This window comes from Synchiropus splendidus, chromosome 7, assembly GCF_027744825.2.
Source record: "Synchiropus splendidus isolate RoL2022-P1 chromosome 7, RoL_Sspl_1.0, whole genome shotgun sequence".
Taxonomy (NCBI): Eukaryota; Metazoa; Chordata; class Actinopteri; order Syngnathiformes; family Callionymidae; genus Synchiropus; species Synchiropus splendidus.
The window spans coordinates 21,432,386-21,458,460 of record NC_071340.1 but is presented as its reverse complement, the minus strand read 5'-3'; the positions used below and the strand labels follow the sequence as shown (position 1 = coordinate 21,458,460).

Below are 26,075 nucleotides of genomic sequence, written 5' to 3'. Positions count from 1 at the left end.
ATCATCATTTAGTCGTAATGATTTGCCCAGTTAAAAGACTGCAGGACATAGAACGGACCCTTGCAGGATCCCAGTTGAACGAAGATGCAGCTCCTCTCTAGGAAAAGGGTGATGACAAGGATACTTTGGTAACTGGGCAGGTGCTTGGGCCAATAGCTTTAACTGAGCACCAAATTCCTTCAGGTATGGACTCACGACAGCTGAACTTATTTGAGTTTGCATGACATTCCTGCAGGTGGAAGCTGAGCTTCAGGATGTTGATGACAGTTGGGACATATTCCATCGGAAACATTCGCGGAGTATGAGAGCAATTACGTATAATTAGTTAGGGAGTCAGGTTTGGATGAAAAGAACAGAAGGGTTTGAGTTTTTGTGGATTTATTTACATGTTGTTTGGTGTCGTAATCGATATGACATGGAAGGTTTGCTTTGGTTTATATAACTCCTGCTAACAATGAACACATGCGTGTAGTAAATACTGGAGAATGGAATCTCCAGAGGCAGCAGGATGGTCAGATGCAGTCCTCGGTTTGAGTCCAGTCTGAGGCAAAGCGGGTCTGTTCCAAGTGGCGTTTGTACGTTCGGACTCTGGTTTCCTCCCATGGTTCATTAGGATGCAGATATTTAAGGAAGAGGCTGTGGCGTCTCTTGGAGTCTCTCACTGAGCATGATTTCAAAACAGTAAAACTCGGCAGCCGACAGAACCACACCTTCTGCAGACCTGCGGCGTTGTTGCAACTTCCAGTGGCGTGTTGCGCATTAGCAAACATGGTGAGTTTGTTCTTCCCTGACTGGCGAATGGGGAGATGCTCGCATCACTCAGACTGATGTTTACGGTGAAGTGGAAAAGGCCTCGGGTCAGTTTGACAGCAGAACGTCGGCGAGGCTTTAGCACAACATCCTGCTGCTATTCTCAGAATGGTTGCATCACTTTTGCTGCTTCTGCAACTTTGTTTCCACGTGCACGTCCAAAACAGTGACCTTTTTCCACTTATTTTTAAGACTTCGCTCACGTTGTTTTAATTAGCGTCTCGTGCACTGGGAGTCAAATGGAGTCAAGGATGTGGCTCCGGATGATTCTGGAGGTTGTTAAATCACGAGGGTTTTTACGTCCTACACTCGGCATGCTGGGCATTAATCCCACTCAAGACTCAGAACTGGCGACTCAGCGGCGTCAACAGGTGATGGCAACATCTGAGCCAATGGCAGCGTCGTGCAAACAGCAAACTTGTCAAACAACTCCGCAACACACACACAAATCTGCTGATCAGCAAACCTCCAAGTCGCCGCCGTGTTCTCTCTAAAGTGTTTCCAGGAAATGACACATTTATTTCTCTCAGCCTGGGGGCGTTTATGCTTCAGTCTTATTTAACAAAAATGAATTTTGAGGTCAGTTTGGGGGCTGAATCATGACCGTCTCATCCTGCTGTGAATGGCTTCCATGTGTAGAGTCACTGCTGGGTCCGTGTGTTACGGTAAAACTCCCAGGCAGACTCACCATGGGTCACCAGGACTCTTATTGCAGCAATAGAAGCATTACTGGGTGTGAATAGTTTACTGGTGATCAGGATGTTTATTCTAAAGGATGAGATCAAAGTTTAAATCCTCTGGTGGAGATATGAATTTACCTTACTCATAAAAATAAGTCTGGATATTTATATTTATATAGATAGATGGATGGATGATGGATAGATAGATAGATAGATAGATAGATAGATAGATAGATAGATAGATAGATAGATAGATAGATAGATAGATAGATAGATAGATAGATACAGACAGACAGACAGATAGACAGATACAGACAGACAGACAGACAGATAAATAGATAGATAGATCGATAGACAGATAGACAGATAGACAGATAGATAGATAGATAGATAGACAGATAGATAGATAGATAGAGAGAGAGAGAGATGATAGATAGATAGATGATAGACAGACAGACAGACAGATAGATAGATACAGACAGACAGACAGATAGATAGATAGATAGATAGATAGATAGATAGATAGATAGATAGATAGATAGATAGATAGATACATACAGACAGATAGATAGACAGAAAGATAGATAGATAGATATCTGTCAGATAAAGTGTTTTTTTTTATCTTTCCTTGTGGGAGCCAATTCTACCGATCTTCAACATAGTGCCTCTTTTGTTGAAGCATTTTGCTGGTCCCCACAAGGTTAAGTTTGGTTCAGAGTCCTGGTTAACGTCAGCCATTTGTTTTGGATGGTCAGATTAAGGATGAGAGGCCGGGGGAAGCACTATGGCAATGAGTGGTCCCCACAAGGATAGGATACAAACATACAGCGCAGATCTTGTTGTGGATATATATGTGTGTTATCATGTAGTTGAAGCTTTAGGCCTGACAGTTCAGATCCAAATAAACCATCTGCACCACGATATATATATCTTGAGTCCATGGAGAGAAGGGATTGGTTCAATTGGACCTTTACAATGACTTAATTCGTAAGCAAGTCCAAGATAGCAGAGCCATCTGTGACGGGCCGACGTCTTTGTTCACTCTGCCTCAGCGCTGTGCATCAACAGCACCAGTCTGACAGCTAAAATCACTCCGGTCCACTCCAACTCTGAGCTCAGAGTCCAAACAGCCTGAAAACATTTTCCTTTTATTATAAAAAAAAGCACCAGTGAAGTCAACAGTTTCCACACAAAGACACTTGTTTACATTCAAGACGTATTTACACGGTGAAATATAATAGAAAAACAGAGATCGTAGAATGATGGAAAAGCTTCAGGCTTGTCAGGTGACATCATTCTCATCTTTTAAATAAATAAAAAAATCACTACTGCTGAAAAAAGAAATTCTTCAAATTAGAAAAACAAAATGGAGAAACATTTTTGGTGCCAGCTTCAGTGCTTGTGTGACATATTCATGATGTTTTAGAAGGACAAATTTAATATTCCCGTGTGGGACAGAATGTCGACAGACAGTGGTGTGTTAAAGGATTAAATCGTCTTTGGCATTTTATGACTTCACCATCTGTCTTCTGGAGCATGGTTCGGGGGATCAGATCGATCAGTACGGGTATGCAGAGATGGAGATGTAGATGATGAAGATGCTCCGGTGGGACACCCGTCCCTGAGGTGAGATGGTTGTGGCCTGCACCTTGAGGCGCACCAGTCCGGGTCGATCCAGAGCCCTCAGAGTGAAGATGATCCCCCTCCCGGCCTCGTCTCTGATCCCAAACATCCTGCCCAGTGTGCCCGTCTCCGACTCTTGCTCCAGGATGCTGAAGGAGGTTCTGTGTTGAAGGACCCCAGACTCGGAGAAGGCAGAGAGACGCACAACGTTGTGGTTGGCTGGGATGGCGGAGGGGAGCGTGAGCAGCTTGTACTGCAGGAGCTGAGTGGAACCTCCGCTGGAACAGTCCCGGGAGCAGGGTCGGTAGCAGGTGCTGGAGCACAGGGAGACCACTGTTAACCCATGTTACTTTGGTCACGTGGGCTGCACTAAGAGACGGCAGTTACCCCGGACTCCGGCCAGTCAGGTAGGAGGGGGGACAGGGGGTGTCCATGCACTGGTAGCCTCCTCTGGTGTTGAAGCACATCTGACTGTGTCCACACTGGATGCTCTGCTCTACACACTCATCAATGTCTGAGGGGAAATGAAGGAAGGTTTGTGAAGGAAAGTTAGTGATTCACAGAAGCTGTCTGTCTGTCTGTCTGTCTGTCTGTCAGTCTGTCTGTCTGTATGTATGTCAGCTTATATCTGAGCTAAAATACAAGAAAAAAAACAGATAAATTAAAAACAAGCCTTAATATAATGGAAAATATTAGGGGAAAAAATGTAAGTAAAAAAATGTAAAAAAAAAAAAAGTAAGTGAGAAAGTAATGTAAGTTTCAATGTAATTATCCCACGGCATAAACCTAAAATAAATATTTTTAGATCTATATTTTTTCAGAATATATCAAAAATATTTATTTATTTCAGAGGTGAATTGTTTCATTTATTCATTGACTGATTTTTATGGACTGATATTTATTTATTTATTGTATGTAATGTATTTTTAGGAACAATATAAATATATATTCAAATAGCAGGAAAATGTAATAAAAAATAAATAAAATATAAATGTTGATGGAAGGAATTTCAAATGAATGATGGTAAATCATTCATGAATGGTAGGTAAATCAATACATAAAATAAATAAATACATAAATATAGAAACATAAAATAAATCTTCATGAACAGGCCCTCATGAGTTTAAAAGGTAAACCGTAAGTTATTACGGTTTGCATTAACAGTTTGCACCATTTAATTTGACTTGCCTTTTGTTTAATGCACTTTTATTTTTTATATAATTATTGAGGGCAGTGCCTCAGCTGTACGTTCACCTCATCATGTTACCTTTGCAGCTCCTGCCGTTTGGCAACAGCTGGTAGCCTGCAGGACACGAACACTGGAAGCTGCCGATGGTGTTGCGGCACTCGTGTTGGCACGGCTTCCTGTGCAGACACTCATCCACGTCTGGGCAAGAGAGTGATGGTTACTGAGTTAAGGTCAAGAAAAATGGCCTTTTCCAAAGTGCGTTCAAGCGCTCACCCACACACGTCCCGTCCCTGTTGGTGTAACCTGCCGGGCAGCTCTGCCTGGTGATGCGGGACACGCCGTGAGAGCGAGACAGGATGGGTCGGCCCAGCGAGGACACCAGCTGCGGGCGAAGCCTCGCTCTGACTCTGGTCCCGTTGGTGAAGGTCGGCCCCCTCTCTAACCCGGCGCAGGAGCGACCGTCCCCGAGCAGCACGGTGCCAGGCGGACAAAGGCACCTGAAGCTGCCTGGCACGTTACGGCACTGGAAGGCACATGGGCTCGGCAGCTGCTGGCATTCGTCAACGTCTGAGGAAGCGAAACAAAACCGGGATTAAGGGAGTGCTGTGTGTGGTCCGCACATGTGAGACTTGTGTGGGAAAGAGAATGCCGTACCCAGACATGGGAGGCCGACTCCCTGAGAGCGGTAGCCTCGAGGACACACGCACCCGTAGCCTCCGATTGTGTTCTGGCAGACTTGAGTGTAGCGACACATGTGGCTTCCGTCCTGACACTCGTCAATATCTGAAAGTCAGAGGACTTTTCTGTTATTATTAATCCAAAACCAGTGAGGAAGTGAGGACTTTCCCTTTTTGACAGACATTTTATTTTACATGGGTCATATACCTGGGCTGCTGAGACTTCACGAAGCATTGTCCTCGTTTTCACAGCCCACTAGAGGACACTCTGTTCTAAAATCTTTGGCTACAAAGAACTATTTCAATCAAATTTGACATCATTTTTAAACTGAATGCAAAACATTTTTGAGCAGTGAATGTCATGATTCGCTTTTATTTTGTTTTGCTTCCGCTGTCGTCTCCTTCCTGTTCCCTGTTTTGTTGGAGCTTCTCTTGGTTATGGCACACAGTTGGAGCTAACTACAGATCATCCACCGCTCTTTCTTCCAGCAACGTGTACCAGATCGAATTTACTCATTCGTAGGTAACTGGTTTCCGTGTTTCCTCATCCTTGTGCGCTCGGTCTCCGTGTTTTCTGATCTCTTGTTTTTTTCTCCCTCACCATTTTAGTTTAATCCCTCATTGGACGACCGCGTTCATGACCTTGTTTTTCCTTGATCATCGTGTCTTGTATTTACAGATTCCCCGTTCGTGATCTGTGGTTCGGTGACGCTTTTGGTTGGACTTATTTTTGTTTGTGTACATCTCCCGGTTCGGTGATGCTTTCTATTTGGATCCTTTAACCTTTTGTTCGATTATTGTGAACTCTCTGTTTGAATTAAACATTTTTATTTTTTGCTACTCTGATCTCCTGTGAGTCTCATTCACTGAGGCATTTGGGTCCCACTCTGCTTGAATCATCACAGTGAAAATTATAACACTGTTTCATGAAGCTTCACCTGCCAAGACTCTAGTTTACAGTAGCTGCAATGATTACTAAATGGAATTCATATTCTGAAATTCCATTTTGTCTAGAAAATAAAACAGTAGCATCATCATGTGCTCACTAGGTGGCGTACTCTGTACCAAAAGGGCATGAAGTTTCACTGTAAGTAGTAAAAGATTGTCGAGCAGAGAGTGCATCAAGTGGCCTCTGAAAATGGCGCCACTGTTTCATGAAACATCATCGAAAAGTACCGCTGCATACATAAACATATGGTGCACACGTGGATCCACAGTTACTTGGATGCCAACAAGCTGCACTTCACTTCCCAAATCAGCCTCCTAATGAACATAGAAAGCCTGTTTTGGCCATGAAAACCTTATGTAACAAACCAAGAGAGAGCTCCAAATAATGGAGGCATTAACAGTCTAAATAAAAATAAGTGTCATTTCTAATAAACAGCAGCAGCTGCCTCCAAACTAAGAAACGCACTCCCTGTAAAGTCTCCTTCTTCCTCTATAAAAGCATCTTTGTTTCTCCAGTGAAATGTCTTCCTTTTTACCCAATTAATGAATCCGTTGTAAAGTCGCTGGCTCCCACTGTGGAGCAACAACACGCCGCTGCTCCGTGCCTCCGAGCGATCCCGGCAGATTTCCTGTGAAATCGGACTCGTTGTTCCTCAACATAAAGTGCAGTGTGGTGGGAGAAGGCGGAGGCCGGCACGCGTATCGCCCAACTCTGATACGTAAACAAACCTTTGCTATCAGAAGCGGTGAAGGCACACAGAGCCGACACACTCCCACCTATTCAGGGCTAAACACAAGTGACCCTGAATTGCTGCTTTCACTGAACCCTCCGTGATGTGCCTGGATGAGAGCGGGAAATCTCCACTCACCCACACAGGCTCCACTCTCCGACTTGGTCATGCCGGCCGGGCAGCTGTCGAAACACTGGTAGCCTCCGTCTGTGTTCCGACACTGCTGGTGAGCCGGGCACACGCTTCTCAAGCACTCGTTGATGTCTGTTGAAGTGCGGTCACGTTTGCCAGTCAGAAAAAGTACAAGGTCAAGAACTATTCAAATGTACTACGCTCAATGTAATAAATGTCCACGCTACAATGTTTGGATTAAAATCTTTGATGTAGTTTTCTTTTTAAAATTGAACAATTTAAAGAAACGGGTTATTAGTACTGAAGCTCTTGTGAGTTCAGAAGTGTTTGGTCAGTAGTTTAAACTTGGGCTGGGACTTTAATTTTGAATGATTCATTTCCGACAAAATTCTTAAATCAGTCCAATAAACACAGATTAATCGCATATAAACTCACTTTCACAGGGAACATGTTCCACAGCACCAATTCCAGGTGCAGCCCATTATACACTGTGATGTCATAACCACAACATCCATGATGAAGGAGACTAAATGAGATTGGACGGATGGATGGAAAATTAAAGTTTTACAAAAAGAAAAAACATCAGGATCGAAGCACACAAAGAACTGTTCGGTGCATTTTAGGCAGCGAAGACTTTGCTCCTCCCTGAAGCATCATGATGTTTGGGCTCATGTGGATGGATGCTATTTCACCACTCATCGATCGAATATTAAAATGTGATTAATAACCATGAATTATAAAACCTTACATGCTTTTTTAACCGACTCCCACCCCATGTCTAAATGGAGTGCAATAGCAGTTTCCTTTTCAATTCTTAGAGGCTTAATTTAGCTTAAATAAGTCTGCATAAGTACTGACCTCTAAACTCCGACCTTCACCTAAATCTCTTCTCCAGATTACTTTTTTTGTTTGTGAAAGTTTCCAAATAATTTGTTGACAACTCCGCAAACTTAGTTAACTTGAACACAAGGAATTTTAGATAAGAGATCAATGCTTACAAAAATGAGTATTGAATTTAGTCCTGCCCTCAGGCCTTTGGTTTGACAGTTTGTGCAGTTTAAAACATGCAAAATTCTATCATCCATGTTATCTCACACTGCTGCAATGAAATGATCCTGTAATGATAATAATGATAATAATATCTTTATAGAACACATTATTGACAGTGTTTTGTCATGGGAAGATGAAGCTTCATGACACAGTATTGAAGGGTTGATGAGGTTTCATGAAACAGTGTCGTGATTTTCAGAGGCCACCAGATGGCACTGTCTGCTGTAGACTTGCACAACTCATTCAATGGAACCTCACATCCTTTCTAGAGCAAAATAAATTAGGACACTGTTTCATGAATCCTGCAACACTGCTTCATGATACTTCACCTACCCCTACTGGCTCATGTTTCATGAATAGGCAGGGACTTGCCCTTGCTGTGACTTCAGAAGCTCCTAATGTTCGAAAAAGACCCTGGAAGCCGTGGTCCGAAGGTTGTTCAACTGCTGCACAAGAGCTCAAGTGAAACTGTACTGATGTGACTGTGTTATAACTGTCTGCAGAGCAAAGTGTTCCTGGAGCGGGTCACTAGATCCGCACTATGGGTTCTTGCTAGCTTTCAAATTCAAAACTGAATGACATGTAGTCTGGCTGACCGATGCAGAGGTGTCCGGACAGCTGGTAGCCAGGGTGGCACACGCAGCGATACGAGCCGAGAGTATTGAGACACTGATGCTGGCACGGTGAGAGAGCAGACTCCTGGCACTCGTCCACATCTGCAACACACAGGTGCCATCTTTGGTTTCTTGCATCAACTGCAGGGTTTTTGGCTTTAAAATGAAACGTCATGGCGCACCTTCACAGCTGGTTCCTGTGATGCTGGGTTTGAACCCCGGGCCACACTTGGCCTGGCATCTGTAAGTGCCCACTGTGTTGACGCACTGTTGGTTGTAGTGGCACATGTGCGAGCCTTGCGCACACTCGTCAATATCTGCAAATGAAAAAAGAGGTTGTTTTGACAGCTTGTCACGTTTTTTCCACCAACAACGGTAAATCTTAAAAACCTCCGGCATGTTTCCCCTCACCTTGGCACGTGTTGCTCTCCGGGGAGACGGTGAATCCAGAGGGGCAGGCGCAGGAAAATCCTCCCATGATGTTGTTGCACGAGTGAGAGCAGGGAGACTGAAGCGCACATTCGTCTTCATCTACAAACACGTTTGGTGACAGTGAGACGCTGCGAGTGTAGCAAACTTTCCACGGATAATTACTGGCTGCAGATAAATGAGGTGGAGGAAGAGCGAAGCCTCATACCGGCACAGTACGAAGCCTCGTCCAGGACGAAACCTTTTGGGCATGTTTCTTCATAACCGTCTGCAAATAGCACAGTCTTATTATTCACACCCCCTGCGATGACGGAGAGTCTGTGCTCTCAGACCTGGTATGAGGAGGCTGGCAGTGATGTGGAAGTCCAGAGTCAGAGTGAACATGTTGTAGGCACTGTTGGTGCCGGACACTTTCAGCAGCTGGAGCAGTGGTCCCTGACGCTTCTCCTGGCCCTCGTAAATGATGGTGTGGTTGCAGCGGAGCACCATGGTGCCCCCTCCTCTCTGGTGGTTCTGTGAGGACCACGAATACAGCTGGCCTTGGCCCGTTTGCAAATAGGATTCCTCATAATCCTGCAAGGGAGACGATTGTTAGCTTACTTCTCAGAAGAGTCAGGTTAGCAAGGTTTGTCCTGTGATGCTGTGCAAAAAATAAATCAATAAATAAATATTTCTGATTTGAAATTCTTCGGTATTCTCTTATAAGTTTAAGAACTGATGCATATTCTGCTGTTGGGTGTTTTATTTTGAAGGGGAGTCGGAGAGGAAGTGACACTCTCACTCCTCAGTGGTGGTGTGGTTGGCGCCTGCGGTAAGAGAAACATCTGACGGAATGGTGGCCTCCTTGTAATTATTTATGGTGAAGTACAAGCTCAGTTACAAAATTATAATTGTAATATTAATTTAACATATATATATTATAAATTAGATTTTTATCAAGTTTGGTAATAGTCAAGTTACCTTGCAAAACCTTGTTCAAATCCTTTAGCACAACATGTAACAAATATGAAAATAAAACTGTCAGCTGACAGCTATTTTTGCACATATATAGATTAATCTGTATATTTTATATTTCATTTTTTTCATAATTTTTAAGACAGTGCAACAGACAGCCCCCAAAACAACTGTGCTACTGTTGCGCTATAAACACCACTCAAAGCCATGAACTCACCTGGAGAGTGAGATGCGAAGTGGATAATGATGATGGGACATATCCGTTTATGACAATGTCAATTTGGAGAACTCCTTCAGGATCCAGACCCCTGGCCACATGGGTCAAGCGCAGAATCTCCCCTGCAAGAGCCCAACAAAATCGGCTGATGAAAAATCATAAACGTGTAACGCCATCTAGTGGCCGAGGAAAGCCCTACAGCCCACAATGTTATTCAATAATGAATATAAAGACCTGTTTCAAACTCCAGCTGAGATTCCTGTCTGAACTGGCCCTGAGTGAAGGAGTAGCCGTTTTTGGTGGCTCCATTCTGCAGCACCGTGGTCCAGTAGATGGGAGCAAACACAGACACCAGCGCCCGCAACAGAGGGCCTAGAATGAGTGAGGCATTGTTGTGTTACCTCAGCAGTCTACTGTTTTCATGGCTCACCAAGAGTGTGTTTTCGTGTCTACACTCACCAACAGTTGGGGGGATGTTGTCCAGGCGGGCCTGCAGAGTGCTGCACCCGTCCTCCACTCGGTCTGTGATGTTGGCCTCCAGGAAGGAGACGCCAAACTCCCGGTCGTTCACCATTCCGATCAGACTCCCCCTGGTTTTGCGCGGCGTGTCGCCTGGTAAACATTCCAAGCCGTCAGCTACACTTCTTTAAATGAACCAAGTCAGCACACGGTTTATAAGTGGCCACCTGGACACAGTCCCACGTGACACTTCCGAGAGGCGACACTGGGCCCGCTGCAGGATCGTCCACCGTTGGCTGGTTCTGGGTTGTTGCAGAGCCTAATGCGTTCCTGGACTCCTTGCCCACAAGTGCTGCTGCAGGGTCCCCAGTCCTCCCAGTTAGAGTACCCTCCGTTGACTACGGAGAAAACAGAACATCGTATTTTGAGGAGTCACCATCCAGACAGGGTCAGGCAACGATCCGAGCAGGACATAGACATGTTCAATTACAGTGGTACCTCGGTTCTCGACCACAAGACGGCCGTTCGAGAAGCGATTTGTTCAAAATCTGAATCGATTTTTCCCATTACAATGAATGGAAGAAGAAATAATGCGTTCCAAGCCTTAAAATAGGCTTCTGTAGGAGTGAATGTAGAGTGTCTGCTGCAGGTGGCTGTTCCTCTATGTGTGTGGCCGCTGCATGTGGGAGGGGTTGCCGAGTGAGTGACGTCTCTCCAGAAGTGAAGAGGTGCCCGGTGCGTGTCCAGCTCTGAATGTGCGCTTCTGTGCAGTTTGGCTGTGACAAAGTCATAAACCAAGTCACGCTCTGTCCCAGACTCGCCTCATCCCTGTCCCAGCTCCAGCCCACAACAGGACATCAAACCCTGGAGTGAGCGCTCCAGCACCTCCCCTGTGACACTCTACCACGGTCCAGTGTGGAGACAGGAAAGGTTTTACACCTCAATATGAAGAAAAAACAGTCAGTAAATGTAGCTAACGGGACACGTCTGCATACAGAGGCTGCGTTATACACAATAACAAAGTGCGTCGTGGGTCAGCTGATAGGTCCACGCACGTTATGTTTTTTCCGGTTTTTTTCGGGGGCGTTCAAGGTCTGGATTTTCGTTCGAAATCCGAAGCAAAAAAAATCTCGAAATTTTTGTTCGAAGTCCGATTTGTTCAAAGTCCGGGACGTTCTATTATCTAGTGCTATATATTCCATTCCATCGCTTGATAAGGTGGGAAAACAATGTCTATTTTAGTCCTAAATCTCAAATTAATTTAAACTATATTTAAAATGAATGCAATCAAGACATTATTTTATTTGACTTTGTTCTCCTGTGTTTCAGATTACTGTTCGTGAGAGGAAAAAAAAGGGGTTCATAAGGTCATGGTGTCATTTGAAAAAGAAGTGCAGCTCACCTTGAACTTTAACAGTGATGGCCCTCTCCGCCGTCCCGGCTTCACTCTCCGCCACACACTGGTACTCCCCTTCATCTGCCCCCTGGAGGAAGAATACAATGCTGCATTTAACATCCGCTGCTTCTACAGTGCTGCCATTTGTTTGGCTTAAGAATAAAGACTTGGCTGTGGTGGCTTCTTTACAGCAGGATTATTTGAGACCAGTGCAACACAGAGAGTAGTTTTCAGAGCCGCCGTCACGACTTAGCCTGTGAGAACGTCTCAGCTGTGATACTCGCAATTACAGCCGCAGTTGGAGCCCTAACCAGGTTACATTCTAAGAAAAGCACAGCAGTCTGGGAAGATCAAACTCCTGGCTGCTACTGCCTCCCAGGCTAATGTTGTTAGCTTCCCTCAACGAGCCTCCACAAATGCGATTAAGCTGAGGACAGTGGCGCGCTGTGCTCTGTGGTTCGGAACCAAGATGGAACTTGTTAGAGCTTCAAGGAACTCCATACTTACAGTGATGCTGTATATGACCAGAGAGCCATTGTGGAGGATTTGAGTTCGCAAAGAACGGAGAAGTGGTTTTCCGTTGCGATGCCAGCGTAGGACGGGACTCGGGTCTCCGTGGACGGGACAGTCAAGCACGGCAGAACTACCATGGACGACCGTCTGGGTCATGTGGGCTTCACCCTTGAGAACTGGAGGCTCTAAAAAAGATCTTAAAGTTGGTACACAGCCTGACTGAGAGGAGCGGCCCACGCTAACATCTCACCTCTGATTCGGACAAAGGAAAGCGCCCGGATTGATCCCACGCTGTTTTCCGCAACACACACGTATGTCCCCGCATCACTGACGCTAATGTTGTTGATGATGACGCTGCTTCTGCCTGCTTCGTCCACAGTTGCCCCTGCAAGCGAAGGTGAGCGTAAATGAGTTCACCTGCACCTGCTAGCTAACTTACTCAATACAGACACTTCTGAACAAGAGTCACTCATTTGTAGTGACAGGCTTGAAACAGCTTCCTTATTTTAGGAGCTCAGTAGGCGGCGCTCCCTGTTTAAAAATGATATATGCCTTCCTAGGGATGGGTAGATGAGGTATCGTGAAACAGTATGGCAGGGTTGATGACACAGTGTCCCAATTTTCAGAGGCCACTAGATGGCGCTCTTGGTTTAGAAATGATGTGAGGTTTCATAGTCCAAACATTTGACATCAGCCACTGAAAATCAGAACATTGTTTCATGAAACCCCATCAACCCTTCAATAATGTGTCATGAAACCTCATCTACCCATCACTAGGTCTTCAGTTAGGTGGTCAAAAGTTAGGTGTCATGCACCTCATCACCACTACTTTCTAACATCTCACAGACGGAAGACTGTCCGGACTGAAACAAACATATGAGGGCAGAGCAATACCGGAGTATGGTCTGTTGTTGACGGTCCAGGAGATGGCAGGGGGCGGTGTTCCTTGAGCATGGCAGGACAGGCCCAGACTCTGCCCCCTGTTCAGTGTCACATCAGTGGGCATCTCCTTGAAGATGGGCCTCATGTTGATGGAGAGTCGTATGTCTTGTTTGGCGGACCCCGCTGCGTTGGTGGCCACACACGTGAATACCCCAGAGTCTCCCGGCTGTTTCAAAGAACCAGTCACGGATCACTCAAGCATTCTAGCCTCCCGGGGGGCGGGGGGACAAGCATGGCCGCCACTCACCTCCGCCCTCTCGATGATCAGCTCTCCTGATCTGAGCACGGTGAATTTGCCCGGTACGTTGGGCACGATCACTCCATCTTTCTTCCAGGACACCCTGGGTTCAGGGGACCCCTGAGCGGAACATGGCAGGAGCGCCTGGAATCCTTGGATGACCGAAATGTCTGTCTGCACCGGAGGGATGATCGGTGGAACTAGAAGAGCGTAACGGAACACAATGAAGTTTCTCCATCTTGAGACACAACAAATACCAAGCCATTACGTCGGCGAAAGATCTATTCCTGTGTGACGGATCTACTCACCTTGAATGAGCAGTCTCATGTCATGACTGGCTCTGCCCGCGACATTCTTGGCCGTGCACGTGTAGAGGCCCGCGTCGCTGCGCTGAGTCGCCGGGATGACCAAAGTTCCGTTGGAGTAAACATGGAGATGAGTGCCGTCGATCACCGGTCTCCTCTCCTTGTGCCATGTCACTTCTGGTTGAGGCTGACCGTCAGCGACACACTCCAGGCTGACAGCTTGGCCCAGAACGGCCGTGTACTCCAGGCGGGGTACGCTCAGCACCGGCGGCACTGCAGAGAAGAACAACCGTCATAAACGCAAATGCTTCTCACAGTTGAAGCTCAGTTACCTTGCAGCACAAGTTTGGTCCTCCCGATGGCCACGCCAGCCTCATTTTTAGCCAGGCACTGATACAGCCCTGCGTCGCCAAGCGTTACGCGGGAAAACTTGAGGGCGCCATTGGACAGTACTGCCAGTCTGTGACCTGCACCGCCAGTGTTTTCATTATGATGCCGTCAACAAGATCACACAGTGGCTTACAGTTGTACCTGATGCGATGGGAACTCCTTCTCTTTGCCAGGAGACGGAGGGTCGAGGGAGGCCATGAGCATCGCACGGCAGGATGGTCCCGTGATTCAACACCACTTGCACTTCCTCTGCCATTGGTTTGATTGCGGGAGGTTCTGAAACACAGTGAACACTTGTTTAATTTCAGCTGGATGCTTTCTACCAACAGCACTCACCTTGCACACTGAGGGAGATGTGTTTATGGGCCACACCAGCTGGGTTTCGTGCTGAGCAGGTGTAGCGGCCAGCGTGACTCGGTAAAACCGATGTGATCTCCAAAACTCCTGAATGAATTGAAGTACAAGTACACTGAAGAAGGACAACAGCAAGGCACCGACACTGGCCACTAGATGGCACTCAATGCCCTCAAATATTTGGCTTGGAAGGACTATTTTTTTTAAATGGAGAGCGCCACCTACTGGGCTTTTCAGCCCACATTGGAATAAAGAGGAAGGACTAACTTGCTTTAATCACACTTAATGACACTTAAAATATAGTAGTATGTAACATTACCGTCATAATATAAATCGTTGTGATAACATGAACCAACACATGAGTAAAAAATACATGAATGGAAGCCTGAATTGCTTGAACCTTTTGCATGTTTAGTCACTGGCTCCAACAGTATCATACATAGCATATGCACTTAGTATATAAAGAGACATAGTGTCATAAATACATTCACAGCATTCGCCTAAAATGTCTTGCCGAAGCTACTGTAAAAAAGACAAGTCTCCTACAGATGTATTGTACGACGCCATCTGACCCCATGACCCCACACAACTTTCATCACTATGAAATGTTCGAGCACTGGTCTTACCGGTCGGCAGGACGCGATAGCTCCCCCCTCTGGACCCTAGCTTAACTCCCCCTTTGGTCCAGGTGACGGTGGGTTGCGGGCGTCCTTGTACATGACAGGGCAACACCACAGGAGACATCTTCACTGCCGTCACTGCTGTCACGTCATCTTCTATAGATGGTGGGACTATTGCAAGGGAGAGAAAGAACAACACATTTGCTGTATGTATGTCAACCCCTGGACCCTCGAGGGCAGTGTGACTGTCTAAAGTGGTTTTTGACTGATAAAAATATTGCAATAGTTACCTTGGAGAATGACCTCGATGACCCTACGCTCCTCTCCGACCTGGTTTACAGCCGTGCACTCGAAGTAACCTTCATCTTCAGTGGACGGTGACAAGAGGATGAGTGAGCCGGAGGATAGTAACCTGGACAGAACCAGAGGTTTAGCATCCACCAGCTGTGAGTGCTAACATGCCAAATGAAACTACTCTATATATCGCCACCTGTAGGCTCCAGCTTGCAGATTCAAGTCCAAGGGAGAGCCGTTTCTTTTCCAGGACACTTTAGGTGGAGGTATCCCTGCAGTCTCACAGCCCAGAACCGCTCTGATCCCTGTGGTTACTGTCACATTGAACGGACCAGGACCGATCGATGGACCCACTGAAAAAAAAGCAGATTTAAGCGTCTTCGATTTGTCCTGTATTCACATGAACCCTCAACAAGGAACCCACCAAAGACCCGCAGGTCCATCCCTCTGTGGTCGGAGCCCGCCTGGTTTGATGCGGTGCAGTAGTAACGGCCAGCATCACTCAGTTGGGCATTGTGTACACGTAAAGATCCTTCTTCCAAAATGCTATACCTGCCAGATGACACAGTAAATTCAATATTCATTTCAGTTTACTTTCAAGTAAATTGACCAGGAAACATACTTGAGATTATCATGTGGTATTGGGAAGCCATCTTTTCTCCACATGACCGTGGCCGTCGCGTCGCCTTCCACCTGACAGGGTAAAACTGCATCCTGGCCGACCTGGGTGGTCACCACCGCGCTGCCCTCCTTGATCACTGGGGGCACTGTTGAGATGGGTAGTTGAGGAAACGGGTCGTACAGTCCAGAACTGCGTTGGTACTCACTGAGAATCTCCACAGTGAAAAAGAGGCTGCTGCTCCCAGCCAGGTTGGTGACCACACAGCTGTAGCGCCCGCTGTCCTCCGGTCTCACCTCCTGAATCTCCAGGTACTGACCTCCGGCTAACCGCTGGACACGACCACCCAGCTAGTTAGAGAGGAACATCGTGAGGAGTCATCCTTTAGATCACAAAAAGTGTTTTCATTGGTGGTGAAATAAGAATTGTACCCACCTGCATCTTCACCTCATCCTTATACCACTGTATATCAGGGGGAGGGTCACTGTCCGCCAGGCACTCCAGAGTCAGATGACCATTGACTGGCACGGTAAGTGTCCTCACGTCACCGGAACCCAGCAGAGTAGGTGGGACTGAAACACATTTTTTTTTTGTTTGACAGTCATGAGCTTTTTATTTTTTTCTCTCCTGAGCAACAAAGAAGTGTGAGTCACCCTCCGCTCATTTGAAATTGAAAACCATCTATGGGATTTAAAATAACATATAATATCCACCAGCTAAACTCTCCCTTCAACACACGGAGCCACTGTCCAACAAGGCCAAACTTTATTTTTAGATCCCCAGCTGAGTAAGTAACTGTTCCAGCCGATCATCTCACCTTGAACTCTGACCCAGTGATTTCTTCCATCTTCTCCCGCGAGGCTCCCGGCCAGACATGTGTAGAGTCCTGCATCCTCCACCTTGAAAGGCACGAGACACCACTGTGTTAGCATTTGTATTCTCATATCAGTTGAGCTACACCTATTAAAAACATGTCTTTTATAGCCAACATAAACATTTTCCTCAGTCTCACAAACGATTTTAAATATGGAAATAATAGTTTTTATTTGAATAAATTAATGTTTCTATTTAAATAGCTTTATTTAAATAGAGACATTAGATTTTAATTTAAATTTCAAAAGGTGGGAAGTGAATTATTACTATAAGATGAGTGTATTTTCTTTATTTTGACCTCCTTACTGTGACTTCAAAGGTTGGAAAATCTGCCCCATCATTAGGTTTAGCAGACAATATAACTGGGTCATGGCTTTAACCAGATAATATTATGACATAAATTCATTAAAGAAGGTTTAAATAGTATAAAACGAAAACTGAATAATGCAATCCATGAAATGTATCAGAAAAAGAAGTACATAAAGCTTCCCCATCCTACAACATGACTCACTCATTGTGCGGCGGTACAGAACATTGTAACATTTGACGGACTTATTAGAGCAGTCACCTGAATTTTGCTGATTCTCACAAAGTGCCCATCCTCCTGGACAATGTCAGTCTGAGCCAGCGGGTGCCCATCCTTCAGCCAGCTGATGGTGGGAGGCGGGACTCCTTCAGCAGAGCACTCCAGCTCCAGAGGACTGTTGACGGCGAGCGTCAGCTCCTCAGGAGAGCTTGTGCTGGTGATCCTCGGCGGTTCTGGTTCGGGAAATTGAGTTACTTTCTTCCCCGGCACAACGTCACAAAGAGACAGAAAAACTACCGAGGATGGTGAGGTTAAAGGTCTTGGTGCTGCTGCCGGCCTGGTTACTGGCCACGCAGCTGTAGAGTCCGGCGTCTGACGGCGCCACATCAGGCAGCTGCAGCCGGGTCTCCTGCCCGTCCAGCAGCAGGTTCCTGTGAAGTGACAGCGGCTGGCCATCCTTCATCCAGGTCAGCGTCGGTGGGGGGACACCACGGGCTTCACACGTCAGCGTCACCAGTGACCCTTGGACCACCGTCACTGGCTCCACTGGCTCCACATGGTCAACACCAGGGGGCACTGCAGGACGCAGCGTGAGTTCACCCTCCATACAAACCATGTTTTAAACATACTGTCATTACCTTGGACCTGGACATCATAACTGAGCTCAGCTAGACCAGCTGGACTGCGTGCGATACATGTGTACACTCCAGAGTCGGAAAGTTGAACTGGAGAAATCCTAAAACACAGGAAACGGTAAGATATACATTTAAAAAAGGGTTTGTCTGACAGCGAACTGACCGGAGGAGAGAGTCTCCAGTGAGGAGACGAGTGCGAGGAGACAGGAGAAGAGGGTGACCGTTCTTCAGCCAGCTGATCTGAGGCGGAGGGTTTCCCTTGGCTTGACACTCCAGAGTCACCGTCGTGTCCTGGGTGGCTTGGACCTCTCTTGGCAGGCTGGTCTCACCGGAGATGGAGGGCGGGACTGATGAGAACATATTAAAACCCTTGAATGCTTTTCTGGGTTCGAAATTGTTTTAAAAACTGGAGATCTTCAAACAAATCAAGCCATGACGCTTTCAAGTGCCCAGTCTCTTCAGTTGGGTAAACATGGGAGGACGGAATAGCACTTTTAATGCTGATTATACGCTTTAAAAATGCAGTCTGCTTCTTACATAGGAGAAGATTTACACTCTGCTAATCCCCAAACAGGGATTCCAGCTGCCACAGGATTCCACAGATTGTGGGGTTCAAGTTATGGGGAATATAAATTCCATCCTTAGAAATAAAAGCCAAAGACTTACCCACCCAAAAACTGAAATTTAAGCACAACTTACTGAGAACCAGGAGGTTGTAGAGCTTGCTCTCTTGTCCCGCAGGGCTGACGGCCAAACAGGTGTACGTCCCAGAATCGGCGGGACTCAACCTCAGTAAAGTCAGAGCGCTGCCGTCGGGCGACACCCTGCGAGTCACAGAAACAAGGCTTTGTTTTCAACCAACAGCGGTACCTGACCTAAATAAGTCTGTCCCGCAGTTAGTCTGTGATCAAGAGGCAGAATTCAGCGTGAATCTGGTGACAGCTGGAGAGCAGCTGCCTCTGAGATCCACAATGATGAAGGCAGAGGAGCAGAACCAGAACCGTTTGTCTCATCATCGATCTGTCATGCTGATGATTCCGGGAGATGAGGTCTGGCGATGTGTTTCCCGAGACATTCGTGGAATGACACTGACTTATCACAACACTTGTCAAACAAAGGGATCCACTTTGTTGAACGAATATTTTGGTTAAATAAATACTGAATAAATTATTATCAACACAGATCCATTGTGCTGTTGTTTGCATAACATCAGGATGAAAATGTTAGAGACAGCGGGGGAATCTTCTCTCCTCTTTGTTTCATGGTTTGAGTTTGGTAAATATTGGGCTTGTCATCAGAGATGAGCACTGTGCTACTGCTTCTTCATTTGAAACAAGTTGGTCTGGTTGTAGTCTGCTGAGGTTTGACTGACTGAGACAGAGTGAAATGAATGGGTTATTGTTTCATAGATTAGCTTCGATCTGTCTCGCTACATCAAGACGTCAACACGGGAATGTTTTGCTTACGTGATGTGGCGAGCGTCCGATCGCTCTATTGTGAGTCCGTCTTTCAACCAGCTCAGCGTGGGCGTTGGGATCCCATTTGCTCTGCACTCCAGGGTCACATCCTCTCCTGTGGCTGCACTCAGCTCCGACGGCCGGACAGAATCCAGGATTGTGGGTGAAACTGTTTGGAAGACATTCCCTCAGTTTCTTTGACGTGTGTCTTTGGTGAATTGTTATAAGGCCTCACCCTGCACTGTGAGCTTGTAGTCCTTCTGGGTTTGTCCTTCGCTGCTCTTTGCTACGCAGGTGTAGCGTCCTGCGTGAGAAAGTGTGAGCGGCCCCAGCTCCAGACGGTTCCCTCTGACAGACCACTGCCACTGCAGGCTGCTCTCTGTGGAGAGAACACAAGCATATGTAGCGAACGATCGATGAAAGACTGGCATGAAAGCTTACCGATCGGCGTTCCATCTTTGAGCCATGTGATGCTGGGCATCGGCACCCCGGAAGCCTCACACAGCAGGGCAACGTGGGAACCGAGCGTAGCATTCAATGACTCTTGCAGTGGTCCGTCCAGCACTGGGGGAACTTTAGAAATAAGGGGTAAACTTCAGCTAATTTTCAGATGCCACTAGATGGCGTTCCTGATTCATAAATGGTGTTTCGGTTTCATTGAATTAGGAGTTGAAGTCCAAACATTTCACAGCAGACAGTGCCATCTGGTGGCCGCTGGAAATCAGGACACTGTTTCATGAAACCCCATGACTCACCGTATACAGTCAGTCTGAAGGTCCGGTCCACTTGACCCACCTCGTTGGACACTTTGCAAGTATAGGAGCCGCCATCTGACATCTGGAAGCCATGACAGCCGAAACGCATTTTAGTGGTGACGAATGAAACTGTAATAATTTTTCCATGAGACAGTTTCTGGAAAGGTTCTTGAACCCAGCATTATTGATATTACACTTCCATAGCATTCAAACTTTATGTCAGATAATTCTATTACAAAAAGGTATTTTTGTTTTTTGTTAGTATCTCAATATAAAAGGATAGGAATGTTGCAAATTGTGGTGTACTATTACAATTTTAATATTTAATATTTATTTTTTTTAATATACTTTAACTCACTGTTACTGCCAAGATGATTATATTTTTGGCAGATTTTTTCTGTCTTTCTGACTGTCTCATAGGGAAATAACTCAAAAACAAATGCATGGATTTCAATTCTATTTTCAAAGTTTTCAAGCTGGAACTAATGTCCATTTACATCGTCGTCTAGGCACCAACTTGATGAACATGCAGTCACATCTGAATTTAGTGTTTCAAATTGTAACAAAAATGTAAAAATATATGACCAAATTATTGCTAACGCACCATGAATTGTATTCAATATTGTTTTGAACTTTCAGATTTGAATTTCGACTGCACAAGATGCTAAATATTGCATGTCTCTTTACTCATGTGTCTCATGCGATGGTTGGTGTTGGTCATGATGGTCCTCTAGAGGTGGGCCACTAGTGCTGCAGCACTAGTTCAGGCCAGAGAGTTTTAGCTCTGAGTCACCATCTGGCTCCAGAAATTACAGTAATATTTAAGTGGTTCTTGCTCCACAGAGCAGCAGCCCCCTGCTGTCCCATTGAGATCATTGCTATCAACATTATTTTAAATGCTACAAAAAAAAAAGATTGAAACATTATAGAGGTCTGAACTTTCTTGGTAGTTTTCTAGTCGATGAAAAGTTTAATTTAGATTCTCCATCTTGCCACCTCGGGTCAAATTGAATGCGACGCCGTTGTAATGGCCAACAGGTTTCTTTGGTTGTTCCACCTCCTTAAATCTCACAAGCCTAAAAAGTAAAACAAACATCTCACGGCTCTCACGTTGTTTCAGTTCAGTTTCTTAGGAGATAGTCAAATAAATAAAAGCCGCCTGGCGCCCCAGGACTTTTATGACATTTATGAATAATTGCAAATTTAAACAATGGGTTGACTTCTTACATGACTCTTGGATCCCAGCCCTCAACATGAATAATGGAAAGCCACTCTCCTGACCTGAACTCCAACAATCTCCAGCTGGTGGCGATCTATCTTCAGTCCGTCGCCTTCCGTCAGCTGCAGCCCGTTTTTGTACCACGTGACCTCGGGCTCGGGCACACCGTTGGCCTGGCATCGCAGCGTGACCGATGAGCCCACCTGAGGGGTGACCAGGTCTGACTCAGCATCCAGACGAGGCTTGAGGGTGGGCATGACTGTTTGATGTTGGGAGAAGAAAATGATCTCAGGGTGAGTCAGTTGCCACGAGTGTTCCCTGTCACAGCTGGATTGTTGTAAACTGCTGACACAGCGCTGTGCTCATTTGTTTATGGGAGAGAGGGCTGCAGATGTCTCACCGTAAACACTGAGGAGGATGCTCTTCTGGTCCTGGCCTGCTGAGTTAGTAGCTGTGCATACATACTGCCCAGCGTCATCCAGCCTTGCTCGAGGCAGCTGCAGCATCTGACCACCTGAAACACCTCACATCTTTAACAGAGAGCTATGGAATATATACTTTTACCTACATATATATATATATATATATATATATATATATATATATATATGTATATATATATATATTTATTTAAAAGCACATTATAAGGCGTAAGAACATAGTGTGGATACCATCAAGCTATTTATGGTAGCTATATATATATATATATATATATATATATATATATATATATATATATATATATATATATATATATATATAATTTCAGTGGATAGGAATGATGTCAATGAACAAACTGATTTCCAAGAGAGTGAAAATGGACTGCTTCTTGTAAGTCTCGTGTGGTTTGTGAAACAAAAAAAAAAGGGCATTCTCAACAAGCAAATAGTTCTTTTAATATTAATAAAGATATTTTCCGCGATTCTTAAGATATTACAGCGCAAACATACAGTTCAGTTAGATTGCAGTCTTCCTAAACACATTGTAAATTAAATTAAATACATTTCTGGACTCGGAAAAGTTTGTTTCCCTACAAGCACAATATGTGTTTTTTTTTTCTTTGTTTGTTTGTCTTCACTCGGCAAATCAAAGATTTTGTCAGTGAATAACCAATCCTTGAATTGGTTTTATCATCCCTCGGTTAGTGATGGGCTGGTGAGACAGACACCGTGTTCCGGATTTCAGCGCTCAGAAGGTGGCGCTCTCAGTTTAAAAACAATACAAGGTGTTTTTGAAATAGTTATTCGAAGATTTTAAGGCAATGAGTTCTGTGCAATCTGATCTGTGTTTGCTACTGATGGGGAGATGAGGTTTCATGAAACAAAGTCCTGATTTTCAGAGGCCACCAGATGGCACTGTCTGCCGTCAAATGTTTGGGCAACTAATACAATGAAACCTCGCATCATTTCTCAACAAAGAGCGCCATCTAGTGGCCTCTGAAAATTAGGACACTGTTTCATCAACGCTACCAATACGTGTCAATACCGTGTCAACCCTCTGGAAACATTTGGAGAAACAACTTTTGGTGACCACGGCCCAAATCTGTGGAACTGATTATTTACTCAATTCTAGGATGAGATGTTTTTATGGAGCGTTTTTTTTTAATCATCAGTGTTCTCCCACTAGGGGCCGCCAAGCCTCACACTGTGTTTGGTTTAAGTCTCGTAGAGTTTTGCAGTGCGTAGCTTCAAGAGCAACCAGTTTCTGTAGGCTTTCACCCACATTTCTTATCGCGGTGAAAATGTCCAATGATTTTGAATGACTCATATTTTATGTCAATATGATATTTCCTATCAACCGAACCTGGAAGAATGTGGACGCCGGTGTTAAACTGCAGGAGCTGGCCATCCTTGGTCCAGGTAATCTCTGGTGGAGGGTATGACTGGACATCGCACAGCATGGACACCATATGACCCTCGATAACGCTGACCTGCTCCTCCTCCCTCTGACCTAATATTTTCGGAGGCACTGAAAAAGACCATTTCAGATTAATCACACTCTCAAAACCATATCACTGACGCCAGAAATCTTTGCGCTAGCTCACCTTGAACCGTCAGACTGAAGAGTTTTTCAACAGTCCCGACCTTGTTTTCTGCCACACATCGGTACCCGGCCATGTCAGACACTTGAACGCTGAGGAACTGCGTGGAAGCAAAATGGAGTCTGAAGTACCTGTGTCAGTCACTGAGTTGCTTTCCATCTCTCACCTGAAGCTGTGTCCCGTCCTCACTGATCAGATGCTCCGAGTCTCTCTGAAGCGGCTGTCGGTCTCGCAGCCAGGACACGGTCGGTGGTGGGTTTCCAGTCACATCACAGTGCAGGACGACGGTGCTGTTTACCACAGCTCCGATTTCCTCCATGAACTCAGAGGCTCCCATGATCATGGGAGACACTGAAAATTGAGATTCTATTAGTGTCCTTCATACACAAACACTTGCGAAGATGACTAACCCAAAACTTCCAGCTCAAAGTGCATGTGGTCTTCTCCAGCTTCATTCACAGCTTCGCATGTGTATTTCCCAGCATCCTCCTTCCTCACTCGTGGAATCTGCAGCACCTGCCCACCTAAAAGAGGAGGGCAAGACATGTGTTGGTAAATATGAGCCCTCAGTTTTGTTTTCTCACACCACGTTTCCTGGTGAGTGACCTGGAAGCAAGACGACTCCATCGGCAGAGGTCAGCTTCCTGCCATCCTTGTACCAGTTCAGCTTGGGCGGGGGGATGGCGTTGCTCTCACAAGACAGACTCAGCGGATGACCCAGGATCACCTCTCGCTTTTCCACCATCTCATCACTGTCCTCATCATCCTCGTGTCCCAGACCCCACGCCGCCTCCCGGTTAGTCACGCGCTGGAAGACTGGAGGGACTAAACCCAGGAAGCTTTCATGACTCTCAACTCACTCGACTGTGGGAGGTGAGCGAATGAAACACACCTTGGAGGGTGACACGGAAGTCTCTTTTGTCCTCTCCAGCTGAGTTGGTGACCACACAAGTGTACTGGCCCTCGTGGGACATCATGGCATTGTCAATGTGGAGGAAGTGGCCACTTTCCTTAATGCCGGCGTGGATGTTACCTGTCATCAGCTGCAAATAGAAACAAAGCTTGATGGTTGGACGCTGCAGAAAATGATCTTGAGTTTCAAAGGCTCTGGAGTAATGCTTAGGTGCTTAGAACCTCTAAAACAAATGGTATAATTGAAGAGTCATATTTTGGGGAATATAAATGCACATTTAAAGAATAACTCTTCTGTTTCATTTTTGTTTTTTTCTGCCCGAAATAATGCATTTTAAGGATCAAAATCACTGCAAAATGTGAGAAAAAAAAATGTGCATATAGAACTGTCTCACTTCGAAAAACTAAAGATTCACATTCTGAAAACATCTAGTTTTATTAAACAACACGAAAGATATGTATTTAAAGAAGGATTTTAAATAATATTTTTTTATAATAAAACAAAAAGGTCAGTTTTCTCAGAAAGAAAAGGGCGAGGACGCAACACTGACCTGTCCGTCTTTGAACCATGAAACTTTAGGTTCAGGAAAACCTTTAGCCAGGCATGACAGAGTTAAACTCCCATTGATCCGGACTTTCTCTTCCTGGGTTCCAAACATCAAGGAAGTAGCATCACCCTCTATCTGAGGTGGGACTGCAGGGGAGGAGAACATGACCACAGGACAGATTAACATGTTGTGGAAATATGTTTGGACCAGCTCATTATTAGGGAGTATTTAAATTATTATTATTATTAGTTAAATGTACATTATAGAGAAGAGGAAACAGCAAGATGAGAAAAAAATAAAACAAAAAAAAATGGAAACGTAAAAAATAATAATATTTTAAAATATTTAAAAACTAAATTTAAAGCAAAAAATGAAATAAATGTATTTTTTATATGTAGTTTTAGGTTTAGTGTATAATCCTAAAAAAAAAAACAATGACACACTTTTAAAAAATATAAGGTCTATAAAATGAAAATCAAAAATAAAATATACAAAACTAAAAGCAAGTTAAAAAATCCGAACTCTCCAGGTCTGGCTTGATAAATCGGGTCTTACCAAGAACACCCAGAGAATATTGTTTGATGGCGGTGCCGGCTGGGTTAGAGGCCCTGCAGGTGTACAGGCCGGTGCTGTCTCCCTGAGCCGAACCCAGCCTCAGAGCCTGACCCCCACGAGTGTAGGTCAGCTGTGGGCTGGACACTATGGGCTGGTTGTCCTTGAGCCAAGTGATGGTGGGGGTGGGGGAACCTTCCACATCACAGGGGAGAACAGTGGGGAAGCCCAGAACCACGGTCACCTCAGTGGTCTCACTGGGACCTTTGATGATCGGAGGGGCTGCAGAAGTAGACCAGTACAAACCATAAGTAATTCTGACAAACAAAAACAAACACTGAATCATGATGTCACTGTGCATATTCCCTCGGGG

The 26,075-nt window shown here is 45.3% G+C and overlaps 1 protein-coding gene across 1 annotated transcript in view; it reads right to left on the bottom strand.

The window, feature by feature from the left end:
* Positions 1-2,723: 2,723 nt before the first annotated feature.
* The window catches only part of hmcn2 (hemicentin 2), a 50,323-nt gene continuing 26,971 nt past the window's right edge, over positions 2,724-26,075 (bottom strand). The window contains exons 31-81 of the mRNA XM_053869928.1: positions 25,706-25,984; positions 25,154-25,296; positions 24,583-24,733; positions 24,297-24,515; positions 24,101-24,214; positions 23,857-24,041; positions 23,694-23,790; positions 23,453-23,617; positions 22,050-22,163; positions 21,712-21,908; positions 20,431-20,512; positions 20,117-20,248; positions 19,911-20,054; positions 19,685-19,844; positions 18,918-19,042; positions 18,382-18,565; positions 18,222-18,319; positions 17,881-18,159; positions 17,626-17,816; positions 17,002-17,083; positions 16,620-16,756; positions 16,393-16,534; positions 16,188-16,332; positions 15,990-16,117; positions 15,762-15,918; positions 15,562-15,683; positions 15,278-15,442; positions 14,634-14,741; positions 14,439-14,573; positions 14,240-14,374; positions 13,911-14,180; positions 13,612-13,802; positions 13,317-13,530; positions 12,673-12,807; positions 12,417-12,607; positions 11,916-11,997; positions 10,741-10,911; positions 10,514-10,666; positions 10,289-10,426; positions 10,055-10,176; positions 9,216-9,456; positions 9,092-9,151; positions 8,866-8,985; positions 8,637-8,771; positions 8,437-8,556; positions 6,797-6,922; positions 4,957-5,085; positions 4,576-4,869; positions 4,381-4,500; positions 3,501-3,627; positions 2,724-3,427 (exon numbers count right to left, since the gene is read on the bottom strand). Of these exons, the coding sequence (XP_053725903.1) occupies positions 3,049-3,427; positions 3,501-3,627; positions 4,381-4,500; positions 4,576-4,869; positions 4,957-5,085; positions 6,797-6,922; positions 8,437-8,556; positions 8,637-8,771; positions 8,866-8,985; positions 9,092-9,151; positions 9,216-9,456; positions 10,055-10,176; positions 10,289-10,426; positions 10,514-10,666; positions 10,741-10,911; positions 11,916-11,997; positions 12,417-12,607; positions 12,673-12,807; positions 13,317-13,530; positions 13,612-13,802; positions 13,911-14,180; positions 14,240-14,374; positions 14,439-14,573; positions 14,634-14,741; positions 15,278-15,442; positions 15,562-15,683; positions 15,762-15,918; positions 15,990-16,117; positions 16,188-16,332; positions 16,393-16,534; positions 16,620-16,756; positions 17,002-17,083; positions 17,626-17,816; positions 17,881-18,159; positions 18,222-18,319; positions 18,382-18,565; positions 18,918-19,042; positions 19,685-19,844; positions 19,911-20,054; positions 20,117-20,248; positions 20,431-20,512; positions 21,712-21,908; positions 22,050-22,163; positions 23,453-23,617; positions 23,694-23,790; positions 23,857-24,041; positions 24,101-24,214; positions 24,297-24,515; positions 24,583-24,733; positions 25,154-25,296; positions 25,706-25,984 (8,033 nt within the window). The 3' untranslated portion in view covers positions 2,724-3,048. The remainder of the gene's footprint in view (positions 3,428-3,500; positions 3,628-4,380; positions 4,501-4,575; positions 4,870-4,956; positions 5,086-6,796; positions 6,923-8,436; positions 8,557-8,636; positions 8,772-8,865; positions 8,986-9,091; positions 9,152-9,215; positions 9,457-10,054; positions 10,177-10,288; positions 10,427-10,513; positions 10,667-10,740; positions 10,912-11,915; positions 11,998-12,416; positions 12,608-12,672; positions 12,808-13,316; positions 13,531-13,611; positions 13,803-13,910; positions 14,181-14,239; positions 14,375-14,438; positions 14,574-14,633; positions 14,742-15,277; positions 15,443-15,561; positions 15,684-15,761; positions 15,919-15,989; positions 16,118-16,187; positions 16,333-16,392; positions 16,535-16,619; positions 16,757-17,001; positions 17,084-17,625; positions 17,817-17,880; positions 18,160-18,221; positions 18,320-18,381; positions 18,566-18,917; positions 19,043-19,684; positions 19,845-19,910; positions 20,055-20,116; positions 20,249-20,430; positions 20,513-21,711; positions 21,909-22,049; positions 22,164-23,452; positions 23,618-23,693; positions 23,791-23,856; positions 24,042-24,100; positions 24,215-24,296; positions 24,516-24,582; positions 24,734-25,153; positions 25,297-25,705; positions 25,985-26,075) is intronic.